The sequence below is a fragment of the Ceratotherium simum genome, chromosome 21 (genome assembly GCF_057802395.1).
Source record: "Ceratotherium simum simum isolate JZ-2026a chromosome 21, ASM5780239v1, whole genome shotgun sequence".
Lineage (NCBI taxonomy): Eukaryota > Metazoa > Chordata > Mammalia > Perissodactyla > Rhinocerotidae > Ceratotherium > Ceratotherium simum.
In genome coordinates, this window is record NC_141920.1 from 15889283 (window position 1) to 15904916 (window position 15634).

At 48.5% G+C, this 15634-nt stretch overlaps 1 protein-coding gene across 2 annotated transcripts; it reads right to left on the reverse strand.

Annotated features, from left to right (window-relative positions):
* Nucleotides 1-264: 264 nt before the first annotated feature.
* Nucleotides 265-10060, reverse strand: PIGT (phosphatidylinositol glycan anchor biosynthesis class T). Of its 2 annotated transcripts, XM_004430341.3 has the most exons (12): nt 9840-10059; nt 9118-9295; nt 6706-6833; nt 6285-6385; nt 6044-6130; nt 5423-5510; nt 5217-5314; nt 4960-5125; nt 4088-4288; nt 1842-2007; nt 1642-1725; nt 265-944 (listed from the first exon to the last, which is right to left on the reverse strand). In XM_004430341.3, exons 1-12 carry the CDS (start codon nt 10024-10026, stop codon nt 692-694), a joined length of 1737 nt encoding a protein of 578 aa, XP_004430398.1. In that variant the 5' UTR covers nt 10027-10059; the 3' UTR covers nt 265-691. The 2 variants fall into 2 exon arrangements, with proteins under 2 accessions (XP_004430398.1, XP_087301330.1); XM_087445204.1 differs by lacking the exons at nt 6706-6833; nt 9118-9295 and having other exon boundaries at nt 9840-10060.
* Between the last annotated feature and the right edge of the window lie 5574 nt (nt 10061-15634).

The window sequence follows — 15634 nt, forward strand, 5'->3', positions numbered from 1 at the left end:
TCATTTTCATGGTCATGGATTATGCTTACATAAACACTTCCAAACCCAGGGAGTTCCGGGATTACAGTCAGATGACGGAGGGTGGTGGGGGAGGGGGAAGAAGGAGATGAGGGGAAGGAATTTCTGGCAGGGGTGGGAAGAGCTAGGGAAGTTTTGTTTGTTTGGGTTTTTTTGGGGGGGTTGTGTAGGAGGTCCTGTTCAGGCACCCACCAAACAAGCTCTCGTCCCCAGCTCTTTCCAGGCCTCAAGGACAGGAGGCAAAGAACCAAGGAAGCAACCACTTTTTATTCCACAACCAGTAACTTGCGTCTACCACACAGTGATACAAATTCTTCAGCACACTCTGTTATCTAGGCCAGTGTCGTCCAATAGAACTTCCTGCAATGATGGAAATGTTTGTCTGCACTGTCCAGTACAATAGCCACTAGTCACTTTTGGTTACTGAGCACTTGAACTGTGGCTGGTTCAGCTGAGGAAATGAATTTTTAATTTAAATTAATTTAAATTCAAATGCCACATTTGGCTCACGGCTACTGCACTGGACAGCGCAGCTCTAGGCCCTGACCTAGTCCAGGGGCAGTTTGGTTCAAAAGCCAACTCTGGGGAGAGCAAGCAGTAGAAAGAGCCCTTGGGGTCACCATCACCCCTCCCCAGAGAGAAAGAGCCGCCCCAGCTGTGAAGAGGGCGAGCCTCAGAGCGGGGGGACGCCGCGGGCGCGCCGGATAAGGTTAGCCAGCCGCTTCGCCAAGCCGCCAGTGCTGGGCTCCTCGACGTGGAAGGTTCGGGTGAGGAGGTTGTAGAAGGAGCCATAGCACACAGCCACCACCGTGCACGTGAGGCAGATGACATTGTAGGGCATGCTGAAGTCTGGCGTCGGCAGGTTCACTAGCAGCGGCTCCGTGTAGAGCCGCACGAAGTAGCTGGAGCTATCGGAGCCCGGGAACCTGGGGCAGGAAGGAGTGGTCAGGCGGACCTACTGCTGGCCCCCCTCACCCTCGCCCCCACTCTTGGGCTGCGTGGGCCAAGGCTCCGCGGTAAGGGTTTGCAAAGTTTTCTTAGCCTCACAACCTTTTCAACAGAAGACATCTCCTATGAAAGCCTACCACATAAACCTGTCAAAAGGAGAGCTGCCTTGTGCTGAGGGAGAGGAAAGGCACCCTGCTCTCACGTGGCTGCCTCTTCCTTAGCCTTCTGGTCTCAGCCTAAAGGCCATCTCCTCAAAGAAGCCTTCCTGGATCAGCTACTGGATTACTCCCAGCACCCCTCCTGACTGCACTGCTCTCTACAACAGAATCTCCCCTCTAGACTAGGAGTGTTAGCAGGGCCGAGACAAGTCTGTTTTGTGCCTCTTGCACACCTGGTGCTCTCTGAAGTACTGGCATTTGATAAGTGCTCAATTAAATATCTGTTAAGAGAACCAATGGGTAAATGCAGGTTATAAGTACAGCTCTTCTCACCTATTCATTCTTCTAGAAGCACTTTCGAATCCTTTTATAAAGTACAAATATTATAGACCACTAGGATTTTTATTAGGATTGAGTTAAATCTACACATTACTTTGGAAGAGGCAACCCCAACCCACCCTGCAGGAACCTGGCCACCCGTGTTAATGCCCGAAGCAGAGAGCTGAGTCACACTTACAGGGTGTTGAAGAGGGGGCTCTCTTCCCAGTCCACGGGTTTGGATGCCACCACGCTGGGCACGAGGGCACTGAGGACAGACGGGCTGCAGAGAAGCAGACATTCTGGGAGCTGTGTTCCTCACTGGCTCCCCCACCAAGGGAAAGCGGCAGGGAAGGTGGGTCAGGAGGGCGGGGAGCAGCATGTGGGGATGGAGCTTACCTGACATAGAAGCCGTGGTTGGGGTCCGGGGTGTACTCGGTCCACTTGAGCAGCGCCCGCTCAAACTGGATGGAGACCTTGGTGACCGAGTTGGCAGGCAGCTGAATCAGCATCTCTAGGAGGTGGGGCTGCAGCCGGTCCTGGGCAGGCTGGTAGTGGATGTAACCTGGAGACAGGCAAGGGTCACCCACACCTCCTTCCTGGGGTCAGACTACCTGCACCTCTTGTCCCTACCTATTGAAGCCTTGGGGCCTGGATCTAGGCACCCGGAAGGAGGGCTCTGCATCACAGAAGCCAGGCAGGCTCAGGGAAGGGAGCAGGATCTCAGAAAAGATGTTTCCAGGGCAGCTGTCCCAGAAGGTCCTCAATCTAATCAATCTTCACATCACTAAAACTGGGGCATCAGACAGCAGACACCTGATGTAACACAGCAAAGAGTTCACAGAACCACCTGGGAAGTTTTCTGGCCAAAAATATGAGACCTGAATCCAATCAAGTCTCTAAATCTAACCAGCAATACACAAGAAATACAGGGGATGGAGGAACATGTTAAACACAGGCATAAGAACAAATCCAGAATGTAGAACATTCTATACAAATAACCCAGTTTCTCCAACAGATAGATTTAAAAAAAAAGAAAAAAAGAATGGGAACTGTTACAGATTAAAAGCGACTTAAGAGTACCACACCAATATACGATGTTAATAATAGGGGAAACTATGCGTGCAGGGGTGGGGGTGGTGTCTATGAGAACTCTGTACTTTCTGCTCAATTTTTCTGTAAACCTAAAACTGCTCTAAAGAATAAAGTCTATTAATTAAAAAAAGAAAGAGAGAAACTTAAGAGCACACCAAGTAAATGCAATGTGAGGACCTTGTTTAGATCCCAATTCAAACAAACCAACTATTAAAAGTATTTTTAAGATCATTGGCGGGAAGAGGAATCATAATGATAGGTTACATTGTTTTCAAGTCCTTTATCTGTTACAGATATAAACTGACGTATTTAAAGATGAATCGATATGATATCTAGGAGTTAAGATACTCCAGCAGAAAAATAAACAAACCCAAAACATAAATAAGGGGAGAGAGGAAACAAAAATGATAGGGAGCTGGAAACTGTTGAAACCGGGTGATGGGTACGTGGGAGTTTATTATATTATTCCATTGGGGTATGTGCTTGAAATTTTCCAGAGCAAAACTTAAAAAAAAAAAACAGAAAAACCTACAAAACACATAAGTAGGATGGTTGAAGTAGAGATTTTGAAGGTGGTACAAATAGTGGTACTGAAAATAAGTGAAACTATTAACCAGAGGCTTGAAAACATGGGAAACAAGAGAGGTGTTTAAAGAAGATTTTAAGTCTGGCTCTTTGGGATGTGCTAAGCGTCCTCCTAGAAATCTCTTTCTGTGTTATGAGTCTCCCTCCACTCCAGAGAAACATAAGCGCTTCAGTGCTGTACCTGCACCTGACAGAAATCACTCAGCAAATATGAACTCCTCTTTAGAAAAATAATAGAAAATAAAAAGAAATTGTAAAAACTATACCTCTTTACCCCTCCCAAGGAAGCAAACCCATCTACTCCAGCTCTGTTACCTTGTTTCCAATACTCTGCTTTTCTTGCTAACGCTTTCTCTAACTGAAAGAGTCTATGAATCATCACAAAGGCGGTGCCCAGGGTGCCGAGAAGAAGGATAAAGTAAGCGAAAAAGACAAGGAAACTACTGCCCACATAAAGTCCTCTGAAAAATCACCAGGCCTACAGGTTTTCACTTTTTTTTTTTTTGAGGAAGATTAGCCCTGAGCTAACATCTGTTGAGAATCCTCTTTTTTTTTTTTTTTTTTTTTTTTTGCTGAGGAAGACTGGTCCTGGGCTAACACCCATGCCATCTTCCTCTACATTATATGGGATGCCACCACAGTGTGGTGGCTTTGGTGGTGCATGGGTCCTTGCCCAGGATCCAAACTCGTGAACCCTGGGCCACCGAAGCAGAGTGCTCGAACTTAACTGCTATGCCACCAGGCCAGCCCCTGGGTTTTCACTATTTGTGCTTTATAAATTACTTCCAGATCTGGGATGGTGAGGCTACCCCTTGCCATTTCTCAAAGCATTCCTAACTCATTATGCCTGTGTACTTTTCCGAGGAACTTCAGAAATTACCCTGAGAACTGAGGGTCTGGGGGACCTGGAAGGAGAGCAAGCTGGGGCAGGGAGGGGTGGGGCCTGGTTCGGGCTCCGCTCTCACTTGGCTTGTTTTCCTTGCCCTTGGACGTGATGGTGAGGGTGTGCACATATAGCCGCAGGTACCAGGGCACAGTGTCCAGCAGCAGCACGGGGAAGGCCCGGTAGGGGTGCGTGTTGTAGAGCAAGGTACTCAGCTCCCCATTCTGTAGCCCATAGCCACTCACATATCGCTGGGCGTGCAGGAAGGGCACTGGCGGGGCCTCTGCACAGAGAAAAGTCAAAAGTCAACATTACAGCTCCTGAAAGAAAGGGTCACTCTCCACCCCCACGCCCCAGGCCACAGAGCCTCAGAGCCAGGAAGGGGATGGGGAAAAGCTTTGCCATCACAAATGGGAAACCTGCATTCTGAAATCACCCATCTTCCCCAGCCCACCAGTGATAACAGAATTACTATTATTTACTAAATACTGACGAGTGCCGAGCCCTATGCCCCTTCCAACCCAAACCAGGCACTCTCGTGACATTCTGCACTTTTCCTTGGTAACACTGAACACAACTGCAATTAATTCATTGTTTGATGCCCGCCTCAACTAGTAGACATTATGTTTCTTGAATGCAGGGTATCGTTTATCTTTAAAAAATATTTGTTGATTAAATGAATGCTTGAACAACCTCCGTGTTTTACATCAATTATCTCATCCAATCTGCTAGGTACTACTGTCCCCATCTTCCAGATGAGGCAATAACGTTAGGAACCTGCCCAAGGTCACAGAACTTGGAAGAGGTGGAGTTAGAACCAGATCATCTGACTCTACAGAGCTGGGTCTAAACACAAGCCTCTTATCTCGTGGTGAAGAGGGCGGACTGGGAGTCTTCCCCAAGAGATGGAACTGTGCAGCCCGTTGTGCCCCTGGCAGCCCATCCCCCGCCCACCATTCTCTGGGGGTCTCTTCCACTTGAGCTGGAGGTTGAGGTTGCGGGAGTTGTTGATCACGGCCGTGTCAAACAAGTCATAGACGGCATAGGTCTTCCGGGTGCCCAGGATGACGTCCTGGTATGTGGTGGGGGGGGGCGGGTTCACCTCCAACGTCTCATTTGCCTGGAGAGACAAGGGCAGGGCTGAGAAGTGAGCAGAGGGGCAGGCTGGGCTTCAGGAGAGGGGCAATGTGTGTGGCTGGAGACCATGGTACCTGGTTGTAGTTGGTGATGTCCACATAGACTCGGCTCTCTGAAGCCAGGGGACAGGGCTCTGTGAGGGTCCGGGAGAACATACGGAAGAGGGACCAGTCTGAGGAGCAGAGAGCAGGTATGAGCAGGAGCTGGGGCCAGGCCTGGTCCACACAGATAGGCGGGGCTGGCAATGGGTGGGTGGAGATGAGCTGCCAAGGTAGCTTACCTTTCTTCCCCTGCCCTGTGACAAAGGCATCAAACACAACGGAAAGGGTCTGCCTCAGCTCCCAGGAGATGCTGGTACAGCGTGCATTCTACCACAAGGCCAGATGGCAGCAGTGAGGACATATCACTCCCCCAAGCACGCAGCCTCAAGGACTCCTACCTGGACTCAATCCCTTGTCTAATACGCATCTTTCCATCCATCAAATTGCTACCATTCATTACTGACCACCTGACTCCATGCCACAGCTTTCTGGGCACCAGATAACTAACACCAACAACTGTAGCAACTAATACTGCTATTATTCTCATTTGACAGATGAGGAAACCAGGCTCAGGGAAATAAAATGTCGCTCAAGGTCATGCCAGCTGGTGAGTGACGAAGCTAGCAGGTGCACCTGCACAGCTATTGCTCTTAACCACTATGCTCCATGACAAAGATTTATTGAATGCTTGCCAGGCAACCACTCAGTTCCCTTGGTATGTGGCCAGTAACCTGAAAAATCAGCATCACATCTACCACTTCCTACTGGCTCAGCCCTCTGCAGACACTGGGCTACGTGCTTTACCTGCACCTCCTCTCAGAGCCCCTGGGTGGCACCCACCCCCGTTCCCCATGACTTACTCTGCAAATAGGGCGGATATGCACTGCCTGGGAGTGGTAGCTAGTGTGGAACAAGCGATCAGCCTTCAGCAGCACAGAGAGGCCTGCCTGGAGGAGGTGGGGAGAGATAAAAGGTCAGTGCCCTGCACTGTGGGGCACAGGGCCGAGGTTATCTGTAAACACCATGGCTGTCAGGCAGTGAAGGGCCATATGCCAGCTCTGTCCACTCGGGGCTCCCACATTCAGACCATTCTGGCCTCACCTTGGAACTACAGGGCAAGAGCTTCTTCCATGGGGTAAGGTTCTCAGTGCAGACAACCTCCCGCGGCAGCACAGCATAGCGCAGGAAATAGTGATCAGTGCCTGAGGGAGACAGAGTCTGTCTGGGATGGGCCTTGGGGCCCCATTCCTCCAGACCCACACTCTAGAGCTGGGGTGACCCTCTCCTCCTCCCCATACAACTCTAACACCACCATCTCTAACCATCCCAGCTGGGGTGGGACCCCCTTCTCCCCTTGGGAGAAGGCAACGCAGAGACAGCATGGTCTCAGGAAGCCTTCGTCTGGGGCCTGCACACTTTATAATGTGGCCCAGCTGAAGAAGGAGACAGCTGAGGGGAAAGGAGGCAAAGGTTTGGGCAAGAGGTAACAGGAAGAAGGAAAGGGCCGCAGGGGCTATCTCACCATTGGCCAGCCCCAGGGGTTTGAAGGAGGCAGTGGGAGTGACCGTGTTGGTAGAGTCGATGAAGTTGAGAGAGGCACAGAAGATCCCTGAGAGGACGTTACTGAGCTCCTTCCAAGATTTATCCACGCTGGATGGAGACACAAACCCACTCACTGTCCCGGGGCTGCCTCTGCTCCCTCCCGCGAAGCCTGCAGTTGGCTGCCAAACCATTAGTCCGGCCAGTTGATGGAGCTAGCTAGCTGGGCAGCATCACTGCCCTGCTCTTCCTGGGCCTCACTCACTCAGCCCCTTCTTCCTCCCTCCCCTCCGGACATCCCTGCCTCCCCACAGGTCTCTGCTCAGGTGATTCCTCCTCCTGCCTAGGAATGCCCCGCTCCTCTCTGCCCACCTTCAGCGGGGCTCCCTCCTCCAAGGAGCCTTTCCTGCCCTCCTCAACCACAGCCTCCTCCTGTGCTGCTGCACTTCTGACCACCCGACCCTCTCACTGGGGCCCTCCTGTGAAACGGCTACGTGGCAGCAGCACGTTGTCCTAAGCATCTTTTCTCCTCACCTAGGCTGTGAGCAACCTGAAGACAGGGAGCAAGTCTGCGTCACCCACGTACATCCCACAACAGTATGTAAAGCGCCCCACACCTCAGAGGCTGAGATCAGCTCACCGATCCGCCCTGAGGTGCCCTCAGCTGGGCAAAACTTCATACTTCCCTGTGAAAACCCTGCGCGTGAAGGTAAGTCCCGATTCCACCCTCCAAATTGGAGGTCTTACTCTATAAAGGCTCATTGCACAGCAAAAAACAACCATTCTGGAACCCCGAAAAACCACCAAATTAGGTATTTTTTTCCTTAGAAAAATGTCGAAACGGATTTGCTTTCTACGCTAATAGTAGAAAGCATGAAACTAGAATTCTAAACATCAGCTCCATATTACAGACAATTACGAGCCGAGAGAAGACAGCGACAGCAGAGCAGATGGGGGAAAAGGCCAGGACAGTTCAGGCAAGAGAGACAGCCTCGGCAGGTTTGGGGGTCACTGCTGCTCCTCATTTGACATCCCCTTAGTGCTGTTCTGAGTTTTTCGATAATCCTCTGTTCAGAGCCTCTCAACTGCTCCAATCCTTAAGCCTCAAACAAAGATTGCAAACTTGAAGCCTGAAAGCTCCATCCAAACCCTAATCATGTTTCATTTGGTGTACACAACACAGACCCACATAGCATGTCTTAAATTTTTTAATTAGTTGCTGATATTTAAATTTGCCAATTTTCTCATTAAAATCCAGATTTCTGGTATCTCTTGAAAAATGAGAGTATCCGACGACAGTTGGCCTCTATTCCTATATGGTAACAATCCACAGGGGCTGAGTGGCAGCTGTCCTCTCAAGCTCTCTAACCTGCCACAGTCCCCACTGTTCCCTATTACTGCCCTACATTTTTTTTTTTTTTGTGAGGAAGATCAGCCCTGAGCTAACATCCACGCCCATCTTCCTCTACTTTATACGGGACGCCGCCACAGCATGGCTTGACAAGCGGTGCATTAGTGCGCAGCCGGGATCCGAACCTGCGAACCCTCGGGCCGCCGAAGCAGAGCACGCGCACTTAACCGCAACGCCACCGGGCCAGCCCCACCTAAAATTTTTTTTATCATGTTTGTGCTACTGATTTCTCATAGTGGGATTAAGAGAATATTGTGGTACAACAGCAGTACCTAGACCTGGCCCTCTCCCCCAAAAAAGCAATTCCTCTATTATGGAGATCTGGCATCTTGTAGGCCAATGCTAGCCCATAGATATTCTGTTGGGATATTCTGAATACTCCATGGTATTCTTTTTTTTTTTTTTTTTGTGAGGAAGATCAGCCCTAAGCTAACATCCACGCCAATCCTCCTTTTTTTGCTGAGGAAGACTGGCCCTGGGCTAACATCCGTGCCTACCTTCCTCCACCTTATATGGAACGCCGCCACAGCATGGCCCGACAAGCAATGTGTCACTGCGCGCCCGGGATCCGAACCCGGGCTGCCAGCAGCGGAGCACACGCACTTAATCATTACGCCACGGGGTTGGCCCTATGGTATTCTTTATTAGTATTATTATTATTTTATGTGAATGAATGTCTTTTAAAAGGCTAACCAGTTTGCCACAGTTTTCTACTGCCTTACATCCAAGTAAGCTTCAATTATTTATCTGCCTCTGCAGAGACATGCATGTGCTACCTTAGGTCTGAAAGTATTAGGGGAAGGAAGTATATTCAGCAAAGTAAAGAACGCTACTCAGTGGTAACATTTCTTCAATGCCAGCTTTACCCCCACGGAATTGCTGCCTGCTGGAACTGCTGTCCCCAAGGGCAGTGACAAGATGACAACACCTGCCTCTGCCACATTCCCTCCACAGCCTGCAACAGGCCTCAAGGCGGGCACTCACCCAGTGACAGTGTCTTGGAACCAGACCCAGAGCTCTGCACCTGAGGGAGCCTGCAGGAAGGGGGGCCCCCAGTACCGAGTCCTCCAGAAGCCTTGAGTGAATGACAGGTGCAGCTCCCGTAGAGAATACTTGGAGATCAACTGCCCCAAGGCTTTGGGGAACAGCCTATAATGAGACGCTGAAGAAAGGGGAGCAGGTGAGTGATGATCCTGGAGGGTTCCCAAGCACCCCAAAGAAGCAGTATACCCTGGGTTCTGGGGTCAGAGAGATATAAATTCCAGACAAGACTCTGTCACTTCTTAGCAACGTGATCATATGCCTTTACCTCCCTACATCTCCAATTTCTTCCCAGTAATCGTTCACAGAACTTAGCACTGTGCCTAGCACCCAGGATAAATGGTAACCGCCAAGAGCATCAGCATCAGTGATGTCGACAGAGGGCTCTAACTAAAGGTTCAGAGCGGCAGCCTGGAGCTGCGAAAAGAGCACTGAAAGAGGAGTCAGGAAGAGTCACTGCCCCCCTCCGGGCCTTAGTTTCACCAACGCTACAATGGGGTTCTTCAATAACTATCCCATCTTTCCTCCAAGGACCCACTTTGTCGGGCCCCAAGCCCAGGGGCCAGAACCCCACCCAGGGCCCAGGCCCCGCCCCCAAGGCCTGCCTCCACTCCACTCCCAGCAGGTGCCACAGCTATCTTTCTCCAGTCAGTCTCGCCTCTCACCTTCTTCCCGCTGCAGCTCCGAATCCCAGCGCGTGCGGAACTGGAATGTGGCGGCTACGTCCCCAGAAGGCAGCGGGGTGATGACGAGCTCCTCCCGCAGGCTGTCGCGTGGGGGATCTACACGGCCCCAGCCGCCCGGCCCCAGGAGCAGGAACACAACCAGACCGAGCGGCATCGCCGCCTCCATGCCTGCGGCAGCTTCCGCCTCCCAACGAAGCCCGCCCCCACGAGAGGGCGGCCTCCAATGGGAAGAGCGTATGAGAAGTGACTTCCGGTGCCGTCCCGGAAACCGGGGTGCAGTTACCAGAGCGACGGCCTGGCTAGGCTCTTAAGGGCTGGTAGGTCTGAGTCGCCGCCGACTGGGCACGGAGGGCGGTGGGCGTCTGGCGCTGCTGTGGGTTGCATTGAGGACCACTCCCCCCTACTTTGAGGTAGTCCCACCCACAATAAAGTGCTTAATCATACCGAGCGCCGCCACTGCCATTGTGGCATGTGATAGTTGAGGAAACGGAGACCGAAAAAGGTTAATGACTTTTGCAACGTCACGAGGCGGGTCTCCTGCCTTCCTCAGCTTCTAGTGTCTCCGTTTGCTCGGTCCTAAGCCTAGCCAGCTCCTCTGGTGGCGGAGCTTTCTTGCAAAATCCCTCAATAACTCGCCCTTTTATTATGAAAAATTTCAAACATACAGCAAAGTTGAAAGAATGAACACCTGTTTCCGCAGCACCTAGATTCCACCATAAACATTTGACTATACTTGCGTTATCACACATCAATCTATAAATCCCTCAATTCATCTTATGTTTTAATGCATTTCGAAGTAAATTGCAGACATAGGTACACTTTCTCCTAAATATTTCAGCATGCGTATCATTAACTAGAGTTCAATATTTACATTTTTCTTTTGGTGTAAAATTTACATACAAAGAAATGCACAAATCTGAAGTGCACATTCACTGAGTCTAACAAAACATACACCTGTGTCACCCAAACTCCTATCAAGATATGGAACATTCCTAAAACCCCAGAAAATTGGCTAATGCCCTTTCCCAGTCAATCCCTGTCCCCTCTACCCGCTTCCAGAGGCAACCACTGTTCTGATTTTTCTTCACAAAATAGATTAGTCTGTTCCAGAGCTTCATATAAATGAAATCATCATATAGTATGTATCCTTTTTGTGCAAGGCGTCTTTCACAGGAAGAATGTTTTTGAGAATCATCCATGTTCTTGCATGTATCAGCAGTTTGTTTCTTCTCATTGCTGTGTAGTATTACATTGTATGAATATACCATAGTTTAACCATTCTCCTTTGATGGACACCTGAGCTCTTTTAAGTTTTTAGTTATTATGAACTAGGCTGCTGTACAAGTTACTTTGTAGACACATGTTTATCATTGCCCTTGGGTAAATATTTAGGAGTGGTCAAAGAGTATGTGTATGTTTAATTTTATAAGAAACTGCCAGACCTTCTCCAAAATGTATCATTGTATACTTGCACCAACAATGTATGAGAGTTTTGGTTGCTCCACATCCTGGTCAACATTTGTTTTTAATTTTTTGGACTTTTTAGTTTTAGCCATGTGAGTGTGTATGTAGTGGCATCTCATTGTGGTTTTAATTTGCATTTCCCTGGTACCTAATGATGTCGAGCATCTTTTCATGTGCTTATTGGCCATCCACATATTTTCTTTTGTGAAGGGCCTGTTAAAATGTTTTTTGCACCCTCCCCCTTTTATACTGGCTTGTTTGCCTTTTTATTATTGAGTTGTAGGAGTTCCAGTGTTAAACTCCTGCTTTGGTTTTTCCAGTTGCCCTATGGGGAACACATTCATGAAGGATTTTGCATACTGTCTCTTGATAAAATCACAACCATACTTCTAGGAAGAGCCAAATTTAGTGTCAGGCAGGTCTGCCAAGATATGTCACAACCAACCAGAGAGGAAGTGTCAAAAAGATGTCTTTCTCTCATTATGACCTCATTCTACTTACACCAGTGTTTCTGTCCCACTAGACATGGAAAAGAAGGAAGGCCATGAGTTTAGATGTCAGATATGGGTTCAAATCCCCACAGCAACCTTTAATCCATATAAGCATGAGCAACCTGAGTGTTCCTTTTCCTCCTCCGTAAAATGGATAAACCTACTTTCATGGTTGTCGTAAGGTTTAGAAGTTGTGTACATGTACCGTCTGGAATGTAATAAGTGCTTAATAACATTTAGTACCAGTTACTTCAGCAACTCTTTGAGGTAGGTACTGTTATCTCCATTTTACTGATGAGAAAACTGAGGTACAGAAACAGATAATTGCCTACGATCACAGTGAGTGATGGAGCCAGGAGTAGAGTCCACACTATCAACCACCCCCCCCCCAAAAAAAAGTAGCTGCCACCATTACAATTATTTTGTATTTCTATGCTTTGTTTCCTTTTGAAATTGCCTGTCCCCATCATTGAAGATGCAGCAACCTCCAGAAAAGACTTACCTTCTCCTCTCTGGTGTGCACTCCTGCTACAGCCCACATTATATTTCCATTATCTGTGGCCATGTCTGCTCCTGGAAGAGCTCTTGGTCACCTTAGTATTTCTGTTGCCTAAGCAAGGAGGCTAGCACATAGTACGTGCTCAGTAATGTTTGAATAAACAAACGAACAGGACAACATCATAGCACAGTTCCATGTTGTCTCCACACTGCCATGCTGTCCACAGTAGCAAGTTCTGTGCATCCTGGGAACTGCTACAGTGTAAGCCTTCCAGGGAATCTTCCCCCAAGTAGTGGTCCCTCCTATTTCCTCCACCGCATGGGATTCTACGGGATGAGTTTGTCTTCTCCCTCCTCTCCAGAGTCTATGTCAAGTCTATGCAACAGACAGAAGCCACACTGTGGCTTGGAGACTGAAAGCTGGGCTGCTTGCCTTGGAGTTGGCTCGAAATCATCATCCCATCTCCAAGGGCACTGTGTAGCCTCAAAAAATAGTCAGCTGGAGCTGCTGGGTCTGAAGGCCAGCCAAGCCCCTGTGGTTTGGCAGAAGAAGAGGTCATTGTCCAACCAGGAAGTGGTCCTGGGGTCTCAGCTGACCCTAGACTTTTCCAGGCAGGGCTAGGGCTCATAGCAGCTGAACTAAAGGCTCCCCGTAGACTCACAAACAATTCTACTTCTCTAGAGGGCTGTACATCTCTCTTCCCAGGCAGGCTCCCTGCCCCAAACCCCACAGATCTTAGCATCACGTGCCTGGGGTACTAAGAGACTTGTTGACATGTTGACAGCAATCAAGCTAGTCCAGCTTCCCATCATTGACCTTGGAGGGAAGTAGGGTGATCCTGGGAGCTGACAAGCCCTGCAGAGCAGAAGCCAGGAGAAGGCTCAGCCACAGTCAGACAGGAGGTTAAGCCTTGCTACTCCAAAGGGAGAAGCACAAGAGGACAGAGACCATGTCTTCTATGTGGAGCAAAGTCATAAGCAACCCAGAAAAGTGACAAAATTTAACATGAGCCTGGGCCCTGGCCCAGCTTAGCAGATGATCTCAACTTGGACACAGAGGCTTTTAGACAAAAGGAGCACAAAACTCCCACAAGTTTCTCACTGGCGCTAGGAAAAGCATTTAAGAACTGTCACTTACAAGGGCCTCCTGCAGGGGTGAAAGCAGGATGGGACTATGGGAAAACTGCAGCCCTGTCACTCAGCCCGGGTGGCACAAAGAGCTTTGGGATTTAAGCTGAAGTCATTGATCCCACGGGTGGTGTTTGATGTAATGTGAGAAATGACTTGGTGTTCCTTAAGGCTGGGTCCTATAACCCCACCTTTCATTCCACACTCTCTCCTGGGCAAGCTCATTCACACCCATGGCTCCACTCACCACCTACACACTGACAACTCATCTATTTACTTTTCCAGCCCCATCCTCTCACCTAAATCCCACACTCATGGGTCCAAGTGCCTATTCAACATGTCTCAAAAGCACCTCAAACTCAACATGTCCAAAAACAAATTTATGACCTTCTTCCCAAACCTGGTTGTCTCCTAAACTCTTCGTCAGGGTGAAGAACCCTCCAAATCACCCTGTTGCACAAGGCAGAAACAATGGTGGCATCTGACCCCTTCCTCTCTCACACTATCTATCACATCTTTTGGAATTTGCCTCCTAAATCGCTCTTCATCCCTTCCACTTTTCTATATCCCCTTTCCCCACCCTAGTCCATTCCCTCTTGTCTAGATGGCTGCAATCATCTCCTGGTTTCCAGGCAGCCACTCTGGGCCCCTCTAGTCAGTACACTACAAGGAGCCCCTTCTGCCATTCTTCCCCTAGATTACTCCTACTTATTCTTCAGATCTCAGCTCACGTGCCACTTCGTTAAGGGAAACCACCTCTGACCCCTCTCAATTAACTCCTTCTCAGCACTAGTCATGGTTGCAGTTTTACATTTGGGCCCCCACCAGACTCTAAACTCCATAAGATCAGTATGTCTTTTTTTGCCACTACATTCCCAAGGCCATGCTCAGTGTCTTACATGTTAAACACCGACATTTAATATTTGAGTGAATGTTATTTACTTGTTTATATCCTGCTTGTTTATATACCCAGTTAAGCTAATCCTCACCACTATCTTCTGAGCCACTGTTATCTCTTGCATGGACTATTGGGTTATATGTCTGTCTTGAGCCTGTCCTCCTCCAGTGTATTCTACACTGTAGCCAGAATTATCTTTTTAACAAGCAAATTCAACCACTTATAATCCTTCATTACTCCCCATAAAGTTAAAATTCATTAGTGTGGCCTCTAACATGTAAACTGCTAGTTACCTACCCAAAGATACTGTCCTCTTGTTCCTTAGTAACATAACCCTGATTTTATCAAGACAGCAGTGTGCCCTACTAAAGGACTATCCCAGCCTCCCCAGTAGCCGGGGTGCTCCTGAGAGGTTTGAATGGTAGAACAGGAATCAGATGCATTGGTAATTCAGTGACTTGAAAGGGTTATTGTCTTTCCAAAGGCCAGAATTTCCTTTCTTCTAAGTAATGCTGTGGCCCTACGTCTGTAAAATGTGTTTAAATGAAGCATTTCTCATGTTAGCAAGTTCTGGCCAATGAGATGAAAGTGGATGCTACTGGTTAGAACTTCTCAAAATGCCTCTTGAAGTGGCAATAGACAGCTGGCTGTGCCTTTTTTTTTACCCATCCTCAATTTCTTCTGCTTTCTGCCAGTTTCAAGGACACGATGGCTGGGGCTTCAACAGCCATCTTAGATGTAAGATATCAATGTGAATTTGAGCCATGTGCCTGAGATGGCTAAGCAAAAAGAGCCAAAAAGAACGCTGGTGCCCAATAACTATGGAGCTGCCATATAGCCCTGTACTCTGGACTTCTTTTATATGAGGAAATCAATTTGTATCTTAAGACACTGATATTTTACTAGCAAATTGAAACTTGATACAGGCTTCAAAGCATTTCATGACCTGACCTTTGTCAATCTCACCTCTCCCTTCATCTTCTCTTCAAATTCAACAATTCAGCCAACATGAATGTTCTTCAGTTCCTCAGGGCTATTTGTCTCCATTTAAAGTCTTCCCGAGCTGCTCTTTCTGCCTAGATTACAGCCCCTACCCAGCTAACTCCTACTCATCCTTTGGATGTCAGCTTAAAAAATCAGCTCTTCAATGACCTTAAAAGGTAGGTTAAGATGCCCCTATTTTCTGACACCAGAGTAGTTCCTTGTCATGTTACATGTCACACTGTGAATTGTGGTATTTGATTTTCTCCTCCAGAGACAGTAAACTCCATGAAGACAGGGATACAGCCTTCTTG